At 67.3% G+C, this 20632-nt stretch overlaps 3 protein-coding genes across 3 annotated transcripts in view; 1 reads left to right on the top strand and 2 right to left on the bottom strand.

Moving 5' to 3' along the window:
- PLP2 (proteolipid protein 2) overlaps nucleotides 1-1011 on the bottom strand; it is a 3140-nt gene extending 2129 nt beyond the window's left edge. Inside the window, exon 1 of the mRNA XM_084277862.1 lies at nucleotides 854-1011. Within this exon, the coding sequence (XP_084133988.1) occupies nucleotides 854-940 (87 nt within the window). The 5' untranslated portion in view covers nucleotides 941-1011. The remainder of the gene's footprint in view (nucleotides 1-853) is intronic.
- Nucleotides 1012-1448: 437 nt separating this feature from the next.
- On the bottom strand, nucleotides 1449-6074 carry MAGIX (MAGI family member, X-linked; the record flags this gene model as incomplete). The annotated part of the gene is given in 11 exon segments (XM_084277846.1): nucleotides 1449-1541; nucleotides 1841-1882; nucleotides 1956-1964; nucleotides 1968-2061; nucleotides 2937-2982; nucleotides 2985-3057; nucleotides 3309-3461; nucleotides 3857-3909; nucleotides 4233-4307; nucleotides 5134-5298; nucleotides 5990-6074. Coding segments are annotated over 11 exon segments (888 nt in total), but the record flags the coding sequence as incomplete, so codon positions are not given.
- On the top strand, nucleotides 5403-16353 carry GPKOW (G-patch domain and KOW motifs). Its single transcript, XM_084277857.1, has 12 exons — nucleotides 5403-5517; nucleotides 6224-6434; nucleotides 6658-6878; nucleotides 7991-8091; nucleotides 8183-8286; nucleotides 10448-10646; nucleotides 12460-12571; nucleotides 14301-14385; nucleotides 14466-14580; nucleotides 14682-14751; nucleotides 14865-14950; nucleotides 15057-16353. Exons 2-12 carry the CDS (start codon nucleotides 6241-6243, stop codon nucleotides 15189-15191), a joined length of 1422 nt encoding a protein of 473 aa, XP_084133983.1. The 5' UTR covers nucleotides 5403-5517; nucleotides 6224-6240; the 3' UTR covers nucleotides 15192-16353.
- The last annotated feature ends 4279 nt before the right edge of the window (nucleotides 16354-20632 follow it).

Genomic DNA, 20632 nt, shown 5'->3' with positions numbered 1-20632 from the left:
CGGCACAACAGCCTCACCCCGCCCTTAAAGGGGCGACGCCACCGGGGGGGGGGGGGGTGGTGGTTGCGCCCGTGTGAGCCCCGCCGATGTGTGTGTGTTGGGGGGGGGGCGTGGGGGTGGGATTGGGGGGGCGGCGGCTCTTAAAGGGGCAGCGGCAGGTTCGGGGGCTTAAAGGGCCAGGCTCCCTTAAAGGGCCAGCGCTCGGCTGGGACGTGGCGGGCGGGGGTGGGGTAAGGAAGCGTCACCCAGCCTGGCGCAATAACGGTTGGCACGGGAGGACCAACGCGTCCGGGCACCGCCCGATACCCCCGTAACCCCCCCCACCTCTCTCCCCAAACCCGGGCGCGCCCCTCCCTAATTCAAATCAGGCTCTGCACCAATCGGGGAGCGGATTCCAGCCCTGGCCCCACCCCATAACCCCTTCGCTGCTGCCCTGTTCCCAAGGGCGTTGCCCCTCCAAACGGGATTTGGGGTGGTCGGCGGGGGGGAGACACGGGGACACCGACACGGAACCGGGCAGGGATCCCTATCGTGTGCGTGTCCCCCGGGGAAGGGGGGGACGACGCTGCGGGGAGGGGGACCGACACCCCCCCCCAGACGCCTGGCTTCCGTCTGCCCGGCGTGCCAGCACGTGTTGGCGGGAAGCCCACGGACACCCCCACCTTCCCCCCCTCCAAATTTAGACCCAGGCAACCCGATGCTTCCCCCCTCCACCCCCCCAACCACAGCGCCGCAGCCGTCCCGCTGCGGTGCTTCCCCCCCCCGCCCCATCCCCTCCCCAGGGGGACCCCAGCATCCCCCCCTCCCCTCCTCCCTGGGGGGTGCTCCCCCTCCACCCCGCCCCGGGCCTCACAATCTCTCCGAGCACCACCAGCCCCTTGTGGGTGCGGCAAAAGGCGAGGCACGTCCGGGGACAGCTCTGGGTCCCGCTGGGCTCCATCGCGGGCGGCGGCGGCGGCGACACCGGGGAGAAGGTGCGGGAGGAGCCGGGGCAGGGTGGGGGGGTCTGGGGAAGCGGGCACGGCGGGGCGGGGCGGGGCCGGGCGGTGGGAGCGGCCACGCGATTGGACGGTGGGGGAAAGGGGGCGTGGCGTAGCGGCGGGGGGAATCCCCATTGAGATTGGCGAGGTGCCCAAAGGGGAGGGGCTTAGACAGGGGGAAGCCCCCTGTGATTGGTTCGCGGGGGGAGGGGGGGGAATCCCCTTCAGAGCGCAAGCGGGGGTCCCGAGGGGGCGTGGCTAAAGGCAGGGAAGCCCCATGCCATTGGGTGGGGGTCCCGAAGGGGGCGGGGCTTAAGCGTGGGCGGGGTTTAGAGCGGGGGAAGCCCCCCCCATGTGATTGGTGGAACTCGGAGGGGGGGTGGGGGGGGAACCCCCTTTAGCGATAGTGGGTATCCCACCGGGGGGCGGGGCTTTGTGGGGGTGGAGTTCGGAGGGGGGAGGCGGGGTTTAGACGGGCTGGGGGAGCTCCAGACGGGCTTTGGGGGGGTCCCCCCCGCCCAGGTTTTGGGGTGACTCAGCCGGCAGGATGCGGGCAGCGCCCTGGCGGGGGGGGGGGAGGGGGTGGGGCAACCCGGATGCATCGGGCTCCGCGGGAAATGACTCAGGAAGCACCGGGAAGGGGGGGGCGGGGGGGGGGGTGTCCCCCATCTTTATTGAGTACACCCCCCCCCAATAAAACGGGGGGGGGGGATCAGCCTCAGTGGGACCCCCCCCCTAAATTAGGTGGGACCTTGAGGTCCCCCTTACACAGTGAAATGGGGGGGGGGGGGATTGCATAGCTTGAAGGGAGGGACCCCCCCCCCAAAAAAATGGGTCAAGTAACCCCCCCCCCAAGCCACAGAAAACGTGCTGGGGGGGGCACAGTGCCATCGCCTTCCAGTCTGGGGGGCAAAGAGGGGGTAATTAGGGGTGCACCCCCCCCAAATTCACCCCCCCCCCGCCTCCAGCACTCACCAGGGGGGGTCACGGCGTCCCACGAGGCAGAAGCAGGGCTCCCCCCGGGGGGAGCTGCTGACACAGAGGGTCAGGACACCCCTCGCTGGAGGATTTGGGGGGGGCCCTGGGAAGGGGGGGGTGGCACCGGTAGGTCATGAGGGAGACACCCCCAAAACATGCCTGCCCCCCCCCTCCCTCCCAGGGGGTGTCCCATTGTGGTTTGGGGGGGGGCAGAAGGCTGGACCAAGGAGATTTGAGGGGGTGGGGTGGGGAATTTAGGGGGTCTGGGATGTACCAAGGAGATTTGGGGGGGGGGGGGGGTGACAAGGCTGTGCCAATGCGTCTGGGGGGGCTGGGCCGTCCCACTGAATTGGGGGGGGGTCTCTGTGCCGTCCCACTGAATTGGGGGGGGTCTCTGTGCCGTCCCACTGAATTGGGGGGGGTCTCTGGGCTGTCCCACTGAATTAAGGGGGGGGTCTCTGGGCTGTCCCACTGCATTGAGGGGGGTCTCTGGGCTGTCACACTGCATTGGGGGGGGGTCTCTGGGCCGTCCCACTGCATTGGGGGGGGGGGTGTCCCCTGGGCTGTCCCACTGGATTTGGGGGGGGGGGAGTCCCTGGGCCATCCCACTGAATTAAGGGGGGGTCTCTGGGCTGTCCCACTGGATTTGGGGGGGGGGTCCCTGGGCTGTCCCACTGCATTGGGGGGGGTCTCTGGGCTGTCCCACTGGATTTGGTGGGGAGGGGGTGTCCCTGGGCTGTCCCACTGCATTGGGGGGGGGGGGGTCTGGGCTGTCCCACTGGATTTGGGGGGGGGGGGGAGTCCCTGGGCTGTCCCACTGAATTGGGGGGGGGTCTCTGGGCTGTCCCACTGGATTTGGGGGGGAGTCCCTGGGCTGTCCCACTGCATTGGGGGGGTGGAGTCTCTGGACTGTCCCACTGGATTTGGGGGGGGGGGTGTCCCTGGGCTGTCCCACTGCATTGGGGGGGGGTCTCTCACCGTGGCCCCGGCGCAGCAGCAGGCGCAGGCGGCTGCCCCCCCCCCGGATACGGGCCAGGGCCTGGGCGTGGGTCATGCCGGCGGTGGGGGCCCCGTTGATGGCCAACAGCTGGTCGCTCACCTGTACCCCCCCCATCAAAGACCCCCCCCCAAAAAAACCACCAGACCCCCCCAAAAAAACCCCCTCAGTTCCCCCCCCCTTAAAACCCCCCTTTATCCCCCAAACAGACCCCCTTCCCCCCTCCCCAACCCTCACAACCCCCCGTCAACTCCCACATCCCCCCACCCACCACCTCCCCCAGCCCCCCAATTTCTCCCCCCGACCCCCAAACCCCCCCCACCCCCCCAGACCCCCCCCCAGACCCCTGGTACCTGGATGCGGCCGCAGCGCTGGGCCGGGCCCCCCTCGCGCAGCCCCCGCACGTAGACCCCCATGTTGAGGTCGCGGCCGCCCCGCAGGCTGAACCCGAAGCCCCGCGGCCCCCGGGGCAGCTCCACCGCGAACGGGGGGGGGGGCCCCCAAGCCTGCGCCACCCCAGGGCTCCCAGTTACCTCCCAGTGCTCCCAGTTACCTCCCAGTGCTCCCGCTTACCTCCCGGTTACCCCCCCCCACCACGGCCCCTCGCACCCCCACCCACTCCCCAGCAGTGTGCCTGACCCTCCCCCCCACCTCCCCTCCCAGTCTCCCCCAGTTCCCCACCCCCACACCCCCCTCCCCAGTCTCTCCCAGTACTCCCAGTTGCCACCAGTTCCCCTCCCACGCCTCCCCCCCTGACTATTCCCAGGTCCCCTCCCAGTCTCTCCCAGTGCTCCCACTCCCACCCACCCCTCCCAGTTCCCTTCCCAGTCACCCTCCCTTCCCAATCCCACCCAGATTCACCCCCACCCCCCCAGTTGCTCCCAGTGCTCCCAGTGCCTACCTGTGGCCAGGCCCCGGTGCTTCCCACCTCCACGTCGATGTCAACTGGGGGGACTGGGGACAAGACACGGGAGGAGAGCTGTCCCCAGTGCCTCCCAGTATACTCCAGTATCCATCCAGAGCTGCCCAGGCCCCTCTCAGTCCCTCCCCAGTTCCCCCCCTGCAGTGCTGCCAATTCTTCCCGTACGCCCCCAGTGCTCCCAGTCCCCTCCCAGTGCTCCCAGTCCCTCCCCAGCTCCCCTTCCCAGTGCTCCCAATTCTCCCCACATCCCCCCAGTGCTCCCAGTCCCCTCCCAGTGCTCCCAGTGCTCCCAGTCCCTCCCCAGCTCCCCCACCCAGTGCTCCCAGTCCTTCCCAGTGCTCCCAGTGCCCCTCACCAGCAGGCAGGAGGTCACGGGGTTCGGGGCCCACGAAGCTGGTGACGGCCACGGGCTCGGGGGGGGCCCCAGGGCCTGGGGGGGGGACACACACATGACACAACTGCACCAGTGCTCCCAGTCTCCTTCCCACTGCTCCCCAGTCCCTCCCAGTGCCCCTTGACACCCCCCCAGTCTCTCCAATCCCCCTCCCAGTGCCCACAGCCCCCTTCCCAATCCCTCCCAGTCCCTCCCAACAACCTCCCAACCCCTCCCAGTGCCCCATATCCCCCTCCCAGTGCCCCATATCCCCCTCCCAGTCCCTCCCAGTGCCCCATATCCCCCTCCCAGTGCCTCCCAACCCCCTTCCCAACCCCTCCCAGTGCCCCACATCCCCCTCCCAGTCCCTCCCAGTGCCCCATATCCTCCTCCCAGTGCCTCCCAACCCCCTTCCCAACTCCTCCCCGTGCCCCATATCCCCCTCCCAGTGCCTCCCAAACCCCTTCCCAACTCCTCCCAGTGCCCCATATCCCCCTCCCATTCCCTCCCAGTGCCTCCCACCCCCCTTCCCAGTCCCTCCCAGTGCCCCATATCCCCCTCCCAGTGCCCCATATCCCCCTCCCAGTGCCTCCCAACCCCCTTCCCAACCCCTCCCAGTGCCCCATATCCCCCTCCCAGTCCCTCCCAGTGCCTCCCAGCCCCCCTTCCCAACCCCTCCCAGTGCCCCATATCCCCCTCCCATTCCCTCCCAGTGCCCCATATCCCCCTCCCAGTGCCTCCCAGCCCCCCTTCCCAGTCCCTCCCAGTGCCCCATATCCCCCTCCCAGTCCCTCCCAGTGCCCCATATCCCCCTCCCATTCCCTCCCAGTGCCCCATATCCCCCTCCCAGTCCCTCCCAGTGCCTCCCAGTGCCCCCACCCACCCAGGCTCTGGAGCAGCAGGACGAGATCCCCGTCTCGCTGTCGGAACTGGGGGGGTCCCCGTCCCCCCCCGGGGTCCCCCCAATTCCCAGCCGAGGGGAGGGGTGGCCCGGGGGGGCGGCTGTAGCGCAGGACACAGGAGCCCCCCACCACCACCACCACCCGCACTGGGGGAGGGGGCACCTCGATTTAGGGGTGGGGGGCACCCACCTCACGTCTGCCCCCCACCCCCCCCCTTCCTCCCCCTCCAGGTGATGGGACCCCCCCCAGGACAAGGATGACACCTCCCACCCCCCCACCGAGGTGATGGGACCCCCCCAAGATGGCAGAGACCCCCCCCAGGAGATGGAGACAAGCCCCCCCCGAGTGATGGGACCCCCCCAAAGGTGATGGGACCCCCCTCAAGTGATGGGACCCCCCCCAAAGGTGATGGGACCCCCCCACCCACCCCTCGCCCCCACCCCCTGGAGATGGGGACACCCCCTCCTCCCTCCCCCACCCCCCCATCACTCACCGCCGGGGGCCGGGGGCGCCTCTGGGGGCGGCATCGGGGGCCTCGGCCCCCCCCGGGGGGTGCGGGGGGGCTACGCCTGGGAGGGGGCGGGATCCCAGCGTCCTCCCAGTGCTCCCAGTTCCGCCCCCCCATCCCTCCCAGTATCCCCACCCCCGACCCTGCCCCAAGCTCTCCCACTACCCTCTAAACCCTCCCCCCTCCCCAAAAGATCCCCGTCCTCCCCCCACCCGGCCCCAGCATCCCGGTTCCTCCCCCTCCCAGTGCTCCCAGTGCTCCCAGTGCTCCCAGTTCCCTCCCCCCCCCCGGGGGAGGGAGGTTCGGTCCCGCCCCCGCCCCTCGGGTACCAGCCGCGGGGTCGCCACGGCAACGGGCGCGAGGCCGAGCGAGGGCGAGGCGGGGAGCCGCCGCTTGACGGGCGGGCGCTCCAACCAATCAGCGCCCGGATCCCCCCGAGGTGGGCGGGGAATACGAGCCGCAGCGTGCGGGCGGAAACGAGGCGCGCGGGGCGGGGGCTGATGGGAGTTGTAGTCCGGAAGTGAGGGCGTAAAACCGCGACAAGGGCCTCGTGTTTCCCACAGTGCTCCGCGGCGGGAAGATGGCGGCCAGCAGCGGGGCCGAGCTTGACAACGGCGCGGCTGCCCCAACGCCGGCCCCGGTATCCTTCGCCTTTAACCGCAAAGCCGAGAAGAGGCGGGTGCTGGAGGCCGGGCCCTGCGCCGAGCCCGGCGGCGACGGAGTTCCCGGCGACACCGATTTCCTTACGGCCGTCGAAGACCGGGAGCTGCTCAGGTGGGCAACGCGCATGCGCGGAGCGGGCGGCGGGGGGGGGGGGGTGTGTGTGTAGGGAGCCGTTGTCCGCACTGCGCATGCGCGGCGGGGTTTCTATAGGGGAGGGGGAGCGGCTTTGAGGGGGAGGGGGCGTGGTTTGGGTGGGAAGGGGGCGTGGCTTGTTGGCCGCGCGGTTTTTTATCAATGGGCTCTGAGCTGCTCCCCCCCCCCCCCCCCCCCGCAGCGCGCGGCCGGCCCCGCCCCCTCCGCCGCCATTGGTCATCCCGCTCATCCCTTCCCACCGCTGGAGGAACCCGGAGCCCCCTGCGGGAGGGGGAGGAGCCGCCTGCGGAGGGGGCGGGGCTTCTTCAGGGGGCGGGGCTTGCGCAGACCACGCCCCCTCCTCCTCATCTCCAAGCCCCGCCCCTTCGGTGGAGGCGCAGGCGGTGCAGGAGCTGCTGCAGGGTGAGTGAATGGGGAGGGGGCTTGGGGGGTCACCCCTGTATTGGGGGGCTTGTGGGGGGCACCCTGGTATTGGGGGGGCTGGGGGACACACCCTGGTATTGGGGGGCTGAGGGGAGTCACCCCCATACTGGGGGTTATCCACATATTGGGGGGCTTGTGGGGGGCACCCTGGTATTGGGGGGCTGGGGGGGACACCCTGGTATTGGGGGGGCTGGGGGATTATCCCTGTATTGGGAGGCTTGTGGGGGACACCCTGGTATTGGGGGGGCTGGGGGGGACACCCTGGTATTGGGGGGTGGGGGGTTATCCACATATTGGGGGCTTGTGGGGGGCACCCTGGTATTGGGGGGCTTTGGGGAGTCACCCCCATATTGGGGGGCTGGGGGTTATCCCCTTATTGGGTGTCTGGGGGGGCTATTTAGGGCTGGAGGAGGCACCCCGATGTGGGGGGGTTGAGGGGGGTTATCCCCGTATTGGGGGGCTTGTGGGGGGCACACTGGTATTGGGGGGCTGAGGGGAGTCACCCCCAGGGGTTATCCCCTTATTGGGTGTCTTGGGGGTGCTATTGGGGGCTGGGGGGGCACCCTGATATTGGGGGACAGGGGGGACACCCTGATATTGGGGGACAGGGGGGACTATTTGGGGCTGGAAGGAGCACCCTGATATGGGGGGGCTGAGGGGGGTCACCCCCATATTGGGGGGCTGGGGGGTTATCCCCGTATTGGGTGTCTGGGGGGGGCTATTGGGAAGTGGGGGGGCACCCTGACATTGGGTGTCTTGGGGGGGCTATTGGGGGCTTGGGGGGGGCACCCTGATATCGGGGGGGGGGTATCCCAGTATTAAGGGACTGGAGTGACACCTTGATACTGGGGGTCTGGGGGGGGGAACCCCAATATTGGGGGCTGGGTGGGCTATTGGGAGCTGGGGGGGGGGCACCCTGATATAGGGGGGGTTGGGGGGGAGACCCCCTATATTGGGCGACCCGGGGAGGCACCACGATATTGGGGGTCTGGGGGGGGGGAACCCCCTATTTTAGGGGGTTAAAGGGGGTCACCCTGATACTGGGAGCACTGGGGGGGTCCCAAAACCGACCCCCCCTCCCCACCCCGCAGAGGCGCGGCAGAGCCAGGAGCAGAGCGACGGCCGCCCCCAGCCCCCCATCTCCATCCCCCTGCAGCCCCCCCAACCTGACAGCACCCCACGGGCGCAGCCAGTGAGTGTTTGTGTCCCCCCCCCTTCCCCCCCCCTAAACCCACCTTTTGGGGGGGGGACACCCCTTTAAATCCCCCTCCCCACCCCCCCAGACCCCCCAGGACTACGCGGCGGTGCCGGTGGCGGCGTTCGGCTTGGCCATGCTGAGGGGGATGGGCTGGAGCCAGGGCGAGGGCATCGGCCGCACCTTCAAGCAGTGAGGATTTGGGGGGGGGGGCACCCTGAAAATGGGGGGGGGGGCACCCTAAAAATGGGGTGGGGTACCCTGAAAATGGGGTGGGGGCACCCTGAAAATGGGGGGGGGTCCCACCCTAAAAAGCGGGGGGGGTGGGCAGGTTACAATGGGGTGGGGGTATCTTAAAAAGGGGGGGCACCCTGAAATTGGGGTGGGGGTACCTTAAATAGGGGGGGCACCTTGAAAATGGGGGGGGGGGGCACCTTAAAAAATTGGGGTGGTACCTTAAAAGGGGGGTGGGTATCTTAAAATGGGGGGGGGGCACCCTGAAAATGGGGGGGGAGCACCCTAAAAAGCTGGGGGGGGTGGGCAGGTTACAATGGGGTGGGGGCACCTTAAAAAGGGGGGGCACCCTGAAAATGGGGGGGGTACCTTGAAATTGGGGGGGGTACCCTAAAAATGGGGGGGGGCACCCTAGAAGGTGTGGGGGGGTCCTACCCTAAAAAGCTGGGAGGGTGGGCAGGTTACAATGGGGTGGGGGCACCTTAAAAAGGGGGGGGCACCCCTGAAATTGGGGGGGGTACCCTGAAATTGGGGGGGGTACCTTAAAGGGGGGGGGGCACCCTGAAAATGGGTGGGGGTACCCTAAAAATGGGGGGGGCACCCTGAAAATGGGGGGGGGTCCCACCCTAAAAAGCTGGGGGGGGTGAGCAGGTTACAATGGGGTGGGGGCACCTTAAAAATTGGGGGGCACCCTAAAAAGGGGGGGGTACCCTGAAATTGGGGGGGGCACCCTGAAATTGGGGGAGATCACCTTAAAAAGGGGGGGGCACCCTGAAAATGGGGTGGGCACCTTAAAAAGTGGGGGGTGGGGCTCCTTAAAAAGGGGGGGAGCACCCTGAATATGGGGGGAGCACCCTAAAAATGGGTGGGGGGGCCCCTAAAAATGGGCTGGGAGCAGCTTAAGAAGGGGGGGGGGCACCTTAAAAAGGGGGGGGGGGCACCCTAAAAATTGGGGGGGCACCTTAAAAAGGGGGGGGCACCCTAAAAATGGGTGGGGACACCCTAAAAATGGGGTGGGCACCTTAAAAAGTGGGGGGTGGGGCTCCCTAAAAAGGGGGGGCCACCCTAAAAAGAGGGGGGGGGGCCTAGAAATGGGTGGGGGGCCCCCTAAAAATGGGCTGGGAGCAGCTTAAGAAGGGGGGGGGGGCACCTTAAAAGGGGGAGGGAACACCTTAAAAGAGGGGGGCACCCTGAAAATGGGGAGGGCACCTTAAAAAGTGGGAGGGGGGGGCCCTAAAAAAGGGGGGGGCTCCCTAAAAATGGGGTGGGACACCCTAAAAATTGGGGGGGCACCCTAAAAATGGGTGGGGGGGCCCCTAAAAATGGGCTGGGAGCAGCTTAAGAAGGGGGGGGGGGCACCTTAAAAAGGGGGGGGCACCTTAAAAAGAGGGGGGGCACCCTAAAAAAGGGTTGGGCACCTTAAAAAGGGGGGGGGCACCCTAAAAATTGGGGGGGCACCCTAAAAATGGGGGGGGGGGCTAAAAATGGGCTGGGAGCAGCTTAAGAAGGGGGGGGGGGCACCCTAAAAATTGGGGGGGCACCCTAAAAAGAGGGGGGGCTCCCTAAAAAGGGGGGGGGCACCTTAAAAAAGGGGGGAGGGGCCCGAAAAATGGGGGGGGCACCCTAAAAATTGGGGGGGCAGCCTAAAAATGGGGTGGGCACCTTAAAAAGTGGGGGGTGGGGCTCCTTAAAAAGGGGGGGGCACCCTAAAAAGAGGGGGGGGGGCCTAGAAATGGGTGGGGGGCCCCCTAAAAATGGGCTGGGAGCAGCTTAAGAAGGGGGGGGGGGGCACCTTAAAAAGGGGGGGGCTCCCTAAAAAAGGGGGGGGCACCCTAAAAAGAGGGGGGGGGCACCCTAAAAATGGGGGGGGCACCTTAAAAAAGGGGGGGGCACCCTAAAAATGGGGAGGGAGCACCTTAAAAAGGGGGGGGGGGCAGCCTAAAAATGGGGGGGGGCACCTTAAAAAGGGGGGGGGGGGCACCCTAAAAATTGGGGGGCACCCTAAAAAGAGGGGGGGCTCCCTAAAAAGGGGGGGAGGGGCCTAAAAAAGGGGGGGTCACCCTAAAAAAGGGGGAGCCCTAAAATCTTGGGGGGGGGGGGTCCCTGTGTCCCATCCCAGGGTGGTGAAGCCGCTGGAGCAGCGGCTGCGGCCGCGGGGGTTGGGTCTGGGGGCTGAACCCCCCCCCCACTCCCACCCCGGGCACCCCCCCCGCGGGGGATGCGACGCGGCGGCGGCGGCGGCGGCGGCGGGGGGGGCGCCGGCCGTGGGCAGCGCCGTGCGGATCGAGGCCGGACCCCACCGCGGGATGTACGGCAAGGTGAGAGCTCCCAGTACGGACCAGTACGGACCAGTATGGACCAGGGAGGGGCTTGGGGGGGTGTTCCCACCAGTATGGGACTGGGAAAGAGGGGTTGGGGGGGGGATTAGGGGTGTTCTTCCCAGTATGGACCTGGGGGGGGGAACTGGGGGGGGAATTAGGGGTGTTTTCCTCCCAGTCTGGAACTGGGAAGTGAGACTGGAGGAGGAATTAGGGGTGTTCCTCCCAGTACAGACCTGGGAGGGGGAACTGGGGGGGGTTTAGGGGTGTTTTATTCCCAGTATGGAACTGGGAGGGGGAACTGGGGGGGTTTAGGGGTGTTTTCCTCCCAGTACAGACCTGGGAGGGGGAACTGGGGGGGGTTTAGGGGTGTTTTATTCCCAGTATGGAACTGGGAGGGGGAACTGGGAGGGGAATTAGGGGTGTTTTCCTCCCAGTATGGAACTGGGGGGGTGGAATTAGGGGTGTTCCTCCCAGTCTGGAACTGGGAGGGGGAACTGGGGGGGGAATTAGGGGTGTTTTCTTCCCAGTATGGACCAGGGAGGGGCTTGGGGGTGTGTTCCCACCAGTATGGGACTGGGAAAAGGGGTTGGGGGGGGAATTAGGGGTGTTCTTCCCAGTATGGAACTGGGAGGGGGAACTAGGGGGGGAATTAGGGGTGTTTTCTTCCCAGTATGGAACTGGGAGGGGGGATTGGGAGGGGAATTAGCGGTGTTTTCTTCCCAGTATGGACCAGGGAGGGGGTTGGGGGGGTGTTCCCACCAGTATGGGACTGGGAAAGGGGGGTTGGGGTGGGGATTAGGGGTGTTTCTCCCAGTATGGAACTGGGCGGGGGGGGGAATTAGGGGTGTTTTCCTCCCAGTATGGAACTGGGGGGTGGAATTAGGGGTGTTCCTCCCAGTATGGAACTGGGAGGGGGGATTGGGGGGGGGAATTAGGGGTGTTTTCTTCCCAGTATGGAACTGGGAGGGGGTTGGGGGTGTGTTCCGACCAGTATGGGACTGGGAAAAGGGGTTGGGGGGGGGAATTAGGGGTGTTTCTCCCAGTATGGAACTGGGAGGGGGAACTGGGGGGGGAATTGGGGGTGTTTTCCTCCCAGTATGGAACTGGGGGGTGGAATTAGGGGTGTTTTCCTCCCAGTTCAGACCTGGGAGGGGGAACTGGGGGTGTTTAGGGGTGTTTTATTCCCAGTATGGAACTGGGAGGGGGAACTGGGGGTGTTTAGGGGTGCTGCCCCCCCCGGCCCTCCCAGTGGTCTGTCCCGCCGCAGGTGGAGTGTGGGGTGTTTTCCTCCCAGTATGCAACTGGGAGGGGGAATTGGGGGGGGTTTAGGGGTGTTTTCCTCCCAGTCTGGAACTGGGGGGGTGGAATTAGGGGTCTTCCTCCCAGTATGGAACTGGGAGGGGGAACTGGGGGGGGAATTAGGGGTGTTCCTCCCAGTCTGGAACTGGGAGGGGGAACTGGGGGGGGAATTAGGGGTGTTCCTCCCAGTATGGAACTGGGGGGTGGAATTAGGGGTGTTTTATTCCCAGTATAGAACTGGGAGGGGGAACTGGGGGGGGTTTAGGGGTGCTGCCCCCCCCCGGCTCTCCCAGTGGTCCGTCCCGCCGCAGGTGGAGTGTGGGGTGTTTTCCTCCCAGTATGGAACTGGGAGGGGGGAATTAGGGGTGTTTTCCTCCCAGTATGGACCTGGCAGGGGGAACTGGGGGTGTTTAGGGGTGTTTTATTCCCAGTCTGGACCTGGGAGGGGGAACTGGGGGGGTGTTCAGGGGTGCTGCCCCCCCCGCCCTCCCAGTGGTCCGTCCCGCCGCAGGTGGAGGGGCTGCAGCCCGAGACCGCGCGGCTCACGGTGCGCCTGGCGCGGGGGGGGCAGGCGGTGACCGTCAGCCAGCACAGCGTGCGGCCGGGGACCCCCCCGCCCAGCCGTGAGTATCCCAGTCACACCAGTAACCGCCCAGTCACCCCCCCCACAGCGCCTCCCGGGGCTCTCCAGGACACCCCAGTCCCTCCCAGTATCCCCCCAGTCCCTCCCAGTATCCACCCAGTCCCTCCCAGTATGCACCCAGTCCCTCCCCATACACCCCAGTCCCTCCCAGTATCCCCCCAGTCCCTCCCAGTATACCCCAGTCCCTCCCAGTATCCCCCCAGTCCCTCCCAGTATCCACCCAGTCCCTCCCCATACACCCCAGTCCCTCCCCATACACCCCAGTCCCTCCCCATACACCCCAGTCCCTCCCAGTATCCACCCAATCCCTCCCAGTATCCCCCCAGTCTCTCCCAGTATCCCCCCAGTCCCTCCCAGTATCCACCCAGTTCCTCCCAATCCCTCCCCATACACCCCAGTCCCTTCCAATCACTCCCAGTATTCCCCCCAGTCCCTCCCAGTATCCCCCCAGTCCCTCCCAGTATCCCCCCAGTCCCTCCCAGTATCCATCCAATCCCTCCCAGTATCCCCCCAGTCCCTCCCAGTATCCCCCCAGTCCCTCCCAATCCCTCCCCATACACCCCAGTCCCTTCCAATCACTCCCAGTATTCCCCCCAGTCCCTCCCAGTATCCCCCCAGTCCCTCCCAGTATCCCCCCAGTCCCTCCCAGTATCCACCCAGTACCTCCCAGTATCCACCCAGTGCCTCCCAGTATTCCCCCTATCCCTCTGAGTATCCCCCCAGTCCCTCCCAGTATCCCCCCAGTCCCTCCCAGTATCCCCCCAGTCCCTCCCAGTATCCCCCCAATCCCTCCCAGTATCCGCCCAATCCCTCCCAGTATCCACCCAGTCCCTCCCAATCCCTCCCCATACACCCCAGTCCCTTCCAATCACTCCCAGTATCCCCCCCAGTCCCTCCCAGTATACCCCAGTCCCTCCCAGTATACCCCAGTCCCTCCCAGTATCCATCCAATCCCTCCCAGTATACCCCAGTCCCTCCCAGTATCCCCCCTATCCCTCCGAGTATCCACCCAGTCCCTCCCAGTACCCTCCTAGCCCCTCCCAGTAACCCCCTAACCCTTCCCAGTCCCTCCCAGTACCCTCCTAACCCCCCCCAGTCCCTCCCAGTCCCTCCCAGTATCCCCCAGTCCCTCCCAGTATCCCCCCAGTCCCTCCCAGTATCCCCCAGTCCCTCCCAGTATCCCCCCAATCCCTCCCAGTATCCGCCCAATCCCTCCCAGTATCCACCCAGTCCCTCCCAATCCCTCCCCATACACCCCAGTCCCTTCCAATCACTCCCAGTATCCCCCCCAGTCCCTCCCAGTATACCCCAGTCCCTCCCAGTATACCCCAGTCCCTCCCAGTATCCATCCAATCCCTCCCAGTATACCCCAGTCCCTCCCAGTATCCCCCCTATCCCTCCGAGTATCCACCCAGTCCCTCCCAGTACCCTCCTAGCCCCTCCCAGTAACCCCCTAACCCTTCCCAGTCCCTCCCAGTACCCTCCTAACCCCCCCCAGTCCCTCCCAGTCCCTCCCAGTACCTCCCAGTACCACACTAACCCCTCCTAACCCCTCCCAGTCCCCTCCTAACCCCTCCCAGTCCCCTCCTAACCCCTCCCAGTCCCCCCTAACCCCTCCCAGTCCCCCCCTAACCCCTCCCAGTCCCCCCCTAACCCCTCCCAATCCCTCCCAGTCCCCCCCCCAATTCACCCAGTTCCTCCCCTCCTAGACCCCCCCAAGACCCAAACGACCCCGTCGCAGCCTCCGGATGGCGGCGGGGGGGGGAAGAGGAAACAACCCCCCGAAACTGAGAGGTGAGATCCCAGCAGGGGGGTAGGGGGGGGGCTTCAGGGAGAGGAAAGGGGGGTACTAACCCCCCCCCCAAATCTCCCAGTGCCCCCCCCAGCTCGCTGAAGCAGGTTCGGGGTCCCCCCCACTGGCTGCGGAGGGACCTGCGGGTTCGCTGCGTGGACAGGGAGTTCCAGGCCGGGCGCTACTACAACTGCAAGGTCTGGGGGGGGGGTCTGGGGGGGTTATTTTGAGGAGGGGGGCTGCTGGGAGCACCCCAATACCCCCCCCCTTACCTTATAATCCCCCCCCCCCCCCCAAGATGGTGGTGGAAGACTTGGTGACCCCCGACACCTGCGCGTGCCGCACGGACGAGGGGCGGCTGGTGGAGGGTGAGTAAGGGGGGTCCCCTCACTCACACCCCCCTTGGGGTGGGGTTGGGGGGGTTTAGAGGGGGGGTCTGACCCCTTTTTGGGCTGATCCCCCCCCCCCATCCTGAGCTCAGGCCTGCAGGAAGCCATGTTGGAGACCGTCATCCCCCGCGGCGACGCCGACCGCGTCATGGTGGTGCTGGGGGAACACGCTGGGAGGGTGAGTAAGGGGTGGGGGGGGAAAAGGGGGGTGGGGGGGTTGAGTTGAGCTCGTTCCCCCTCCCCAAATGACACCCCTGTGTCCCCTTCCCTCCCCCCCCGCTCAGGTGGGGCGTATCCTGGAGCGGGAGCCGGGCCGCAGCCGGGCGCTGGTGCAGCTGGAGCGGGATGAGGCCGGGCGGGTGGTGAAGCTGGATTATGACGTCATCTGCCACTACCTGGGGGGGCACGAGGATGACTGAGGCAACCCCCCCCCCCCAAATCCTACCCCCCACCCCCCACCCCCCCAAAACCCAGCGCTTGCCAGCTTCAGACATGGTGGACAAGGACCCTGACAGCTTCAAACATGGCGGACAGGGAGCTTGCCAGATTCCAACATGGTGGACATGGACTCTGCCAGCTTCAAACATGGCGGACAAGGACCCTGCCAGCTCCCAGTATGGTGGGTATGGAGCTTGCCAGCTTCCAACATGGCGGACAGGGAGCTTGCCAGCTTCCAACATGGCGGAAATGGACCTTGCCAGCTTCAGACATGGCGGACAAGGACCTTGGCAGCTTCAAACATGGCGGACAAGGACCTTGGCAGCTTCAAACATGGCGGACAAGGACCTTGCCAGCTTCCAACTAGGCAGACAGGGGACTTGCCAGCTTCAAACATGGCAGAAATGGACCTTGCCAGCTTCAAACATGGTGGACAGGGACTCTGCCAGCTTCAGACATGGCGGACAAGGACCTTGCCAGCTCCCAACATGACGGAGATGGACCTTGCCAGCTTCCAACATGGCGGACAAGGACTGTGCCAGCTTCAACATGGCGGAAATGGACCCTGCCAGCTTCCAACATGGTGGACAAGGACCTTGCCAGCTCCCAGTATGGTGAACATGGAGCTTGCCAGCTTCCAACATGGCAGACAGGGGACTTGCCAGCTTCAAACATGGTGGACAAGGGCCCTGCCAGCTTCCAACATGGTGGACAGGGAGCTTGTCAGCTTCAAACATGGTGGACATGGACTCTGCCAGCTTCAAACATGGCGGACAAGGACCTTGCCAGCTTCAAACATGGCGGACATGGACCCTGCCAGCTTCCAACATGGTGGACAGGGACCTTGGCAGCTTCCAACATGGCGGAAATGGACTTTGCCAGCTTCCAACATGGCGGACAAGGACCTTGGCAGCTCCCAGTGTGGTGGGTATGGAGCTTGCCAGCTTCCAACATGGCGGACAAGGACTTTGCCAGCTTCAAACATGGCGGCAGGGCCCTTGCCAGCTCCCAGTATGGCGGTCAGGGCCCTTGCCAGCTTCCAACATGGCGGCCGGGCCCTTGCCAGCTGTGGCCGTGGCCGCCCCAACCCTCCTGCCAGTTCCCAACATGGCGGCTGCGGCTTCGGGACAATAAATGGCGCCGCGCTGGGCCCCGCCTCGTGCTCAGTTTAACCCCCCCCACCCCCCCAGCCCTTCACCCCGCTGCCAGCTTCCAAGATGGCGGCGGCGGCGGGGGGGTGGAGCTGGAGGCGGTAACTCCGCCCCTTCCCCCCACCCAGCCAATCAGGGGCCGCTCCTCCGTTGCCAAGGGCGACGGAGGCCGCGCTTGGGCGGGGTGGGGAAGGATCTCACGTGACTCGCCCTGGTCGCCGCTCTGCTGCGTCACTTCCGGCGCGACTCGCTGCTGTAGCGGCCGCCGCTGTTTGTCCGGTGGGGGGGGGGGGGGGGGGTCGGGGGGTGATTTGGGGACGGGACCCCCCCTCCCCCAGGCCCCCACCACCATCTCACCCCCCCTCCTGCCCCCCCCAGCAGCGGCGCCATGGCGCAGGCCCGAGGCGTCAACAGCCTCCGCTTCAACCAGGACCAGAGTGAGTCGGGGGGGGCGGGAAGGGCCCGGGACCCCCCCAGGGACCCCCCCAGACCCCCGAGACACCCCAGACCCCCCCCCCCGGGACCCCCTGGACCCTCCAGACCCCCCCGGGACCCCCCGGGAACCCTCAGACCCTCCCTGGACCCACCTCAACCCCCCTGGACTCTCAGGGACCCCCCCAGGCTCCCCTGGACCCCTCCAAACCTGCCCTGGACCCCCCCAAAATCCCCTCCAGGACCCCCCAGACCCCCCCAAACCCCCCATGACACCCCCAACCCTCCCTGGACCCCCTTAACCCCCCCTGGACTCTCAGGGACCCCCCCAGACTGCTCCCTGGACCCCCCAGACCCCCCCAAACCCCCCGGGACACCCCCTGGACCCCCCTTAACCCCCCTGGACTCTCAGGACCCCCTCAGGCCCCCCGGGACCCCCCAGACCCCCCCCCGGGACACCCCAACCTCTCCCTGGACCCACCTAAACCCCCCTGGACTCTCAGGACCCCCCCAGGTCCCCCTGGACACCCCCAAACCCGCCCTGGACCCCCCCCGAGACCCCCCCAGACCCCCTGGGACCCCCCCCAAACCTCCCTGCCCCCCCCCTTAACCCCCCCTGGACTCTCAGGGACCCTCCCCAGGTCCCCCTGGACCCCCCCCAGACCCCCCCGGGACACCCCCAACCCTCCCTGGACCCCCCTTAACCCCCCCCGGACTCTCAGGGACCCCCCAAACCCCCCCGGGACCCCCTTGGACCCCCCATCCCCCATGGACCCCCTTAACCCCCCATGGACTCAGGGATCCTCCAAGGCCCCCCGGGACCCCCCCAAACCCCCTCCGGGGCCCCCACAACCCCCCAGGACCCTCCGGGACCCCCCTAAACCCCCTCTGGATCCCCCCAAACCCTCCCCAAACCCCCTGGACCCCTCTGGACCCCCCGAACCCCCTCCGGGACCCTCAAACCCCCCCCCCCAGGACCATCTGGGACCCCGTAAACCCCCCCAGGGACCCCTCTAAACCCCCTTTGGACCCCCCAAAACACCCCCGGACCCCCCTAACCCCCCCCCGGACACTCTGGGACCCCCCCAGGCCCCCCGGGACCTCCTTAAACCCCCTCCAGGACCCCCCAAACTCCCCCAGGTCCCCTCTAAGCCCCACCAGGACCCCCCCAAACACCCTGGGACACCCCTAAGCCCCCTGGAACCCCCAAACCTGCCCTGGACCCCCCTAAACCTCCCCCAAACCCCTCTGGGACCCCCCTAGACCCCACCAGGACCCCCCCAACCCCCCGTGGACCCCCCTAAACCCCCCTGGGACCTCCTGTGACCCCAAGCCCCCCCCAAAACCTCCCCCAAACCCCTGCTGCGACCCCCATAACCCCCTCTGGACGCCTCTAAACACCCCCAGGACCTCAAATTCCCCCTCCAAACCACCCCCAAACCCCTCTGGGACCCCCCCAAACCCTCCCTTGGGACCTCCCAGGACCCCAAACCCCCTGGGACCCCCCCCAAACCCCCCTCCCCCCCCCCCAGGCTGTTTCTGCGTCGCGATGGACTCGGGGGTCCGGATCTTCAACGTGGAGCCGCTGATGGAGAAGGGGGCACCTGGGTGAGGGGGGGGCTTGGGGACCCCCCCATCCTGCCCAGGGGGGTTGGGGACCCCCCTGGGCTTGGGGAAGGGGTTTGGGGACCCCCCTGTCCTGCCCTGAGGGGGTTTTGGGACCCCCCGTCCTGTCCTGGGGGGGTTTGGGGACCCCCCATCCTGCCCTGGGGGGGTTGGGGACCCCCCCTGGGTTGGGGAGGGGGTTTGGGGACCCCCCCATCCTGCCCTGGGGGGGTTTGGGGACCCCTCTGGCTTGGGGAGGGGGTTTGGGGACCCCCCCATCCTGCCCTGGGGGGTTTTGGAGACCCCCCTGGCTTGGGGAGGGGGATTGGGGACCCCCCAGTCCTGCCCTGAGGGGCTTGGGGACCCCCCATCCTGCCTGGGGGAGTTGGGGACCCCCCTGGCTTGGGGAGGGGGTTTGGGGACCCCCCTGTCCTGCCCAGTGGGGGTTTGGGGGACCCACCCCATCCTGCCCTGAGGGGTTTGGGGACCCCTCTGGCTTGGGGAGGGGTGAGGAGACCCCCCCAGTCCTGCCCTGAGGGGGTTTGGGGACCCCCCTGGCTTGGGGAGGGGGCTTGGGGACACCCCCATCCTGCCCTGAGGGGGTTTGGGGACCCCCCTGGCTTGGGGAGGGGGTTTGGGGACCCCCCCATCCTGCCCTGGGGGGGTTGGGGACCCCCCCTGGCTTGGGGAGGGGGCTTGGGGACCCCCCCCATCCTGCCCTGAGGGGTTTGGGACCCCCCCATCCTGCTCTGAGGGGGTTTGGGGACCCCCTGGCTTGGGGAGGGGGTTTGGGGACCCCCCCATCCTGCCCTGGGGGGGTTTGGGTCCCCCCATCCTGCCTAGGGGGGGGTTGGGGACCCCTCTGGCTTGGGGAGGGGTTTGGAGACCCCCCCATCCTGTCCAGGGGGGGTTTGGGGGACCCCCCTGGCTTGGGGAGGGGGTTTGGGGACCCCCCATCCTGCCCTGAGGGGGTTTGGGGACCCCCCTGGCTTGGGGAAGGGGTTTGGGGACCCCCCTGTCCTGCCCTGAGGGGGTTTGGGGACCCCCCCATCCTGCCCTGGGGGGGTTGGGGACCCCCCTGGCTTGGGGAGGGGGCTTGGGGACCCCCCCATCCTGCCCAGGGAGGGTTTGGGGACCCCCTGGCTTGGGGAGGGGGTTTGGGGACCCCCCCCCATCCTGCCCTGGGGGGGTTTGGGGACCCCCTGGCTTGAGGAGGGGGCTTGGGGACCCCCCCATCCTGCCCAGGGGGGTTTGGGGACCCCCCTGGCTTGGGAAGGGGTTTGGGGACCCCCCCATCCTGCCCTGAGGGGGTTTTGGGACCCCCCGTCCTGCCTTGGGGGGGCTTGGGGACCCCCCCATCCTGCCCTGGGGGGCTTGGGGGACCCCCCTGGCTTGGGGAGGGGGCTTGGGACCCCCCTGTCCTGCCCTGAGGGGGTTTTGGAACCCCCCGTCCTGTCCTGGGGGGGTTTGGGGACCCCCCATCCTGCCTTGGGGGGGCTTGGGGACCTCCCCATCCTGCCCAGGGGGGTTGGGGGACCCCCTGGCTTGGGCAGGGGGTTTGGGGACCCCCCCTGTCCTGCCCTGAGGGGGTTTGGGGACCCCCTGGCTTGGGGAGGGGGCTTGGGGACCCCCCCCATCCTGCCCTGGGGGGGTTTGGGGACCCCCCATCCTGCCCTGGGGGGGTTTGGGGACCCCCCTGGTTTGGGGAGGGTGTTTGGGGACCCCCCCATCCTGCCCTGAGGGGGTTTGGGGACCCCCTGGCTTGGGGAGGGGGTTTGGGGACCCCCCCATCCTGCCCTGAGGGGGTTTGGGGACCCCCTGGCTTGAGGAGGGGGTTTGGGGACCCCCCCATCCTGCCCTGGGGGGTTTTGGAGACCCCCCTGTCCTGCCCTGAGGGGATTTGGGGACCCCCCCATCCTGCCCTGGGGGGGTTTGGGGACCCCCCTGTCCTGCCCTGAGGGGATTTGGGGACCCCCCCATCCTGCCCTGGGGGGTTTGGGGACCCCCCTGGCTTGGGGAGGGGGTTTGGGGACCCCCCCATCCTGCCCTGAGGGTGTTTGGGGACCCCCCTGGCTTGGAGAGGGGGTTGGGGACTCCCCCATCCTGCCCTGGGGGGTTTGGGGACCCCCCTGGCTTGGGAGGGGGTTTGGGACCCCCCCATCCTGCCTGGGGGGGTTTGGGACCCCTCTGGCTTGGGGAGGGGTTTGGGGACCCCCCATCCTGCCCTGGGGGTT

Source organism: Gallinula chloropus, assembly GCF_964237585.1.
Source record: "Gallinula chloropus genome assembly, chromosome: 37".
NCBI classification, from domain to species: domain Eukaryota; kingdom Metazoa; phylum Chordata; class Aves; order Gruiformes; family Rallidae; genus Gallinula; species Gallinula chloropus.
The sequence above is the reverse complement of the archived record's forward strand: the minus strand, read 5'-3'. Positions and strand labels throughout refer to the sequence as shown.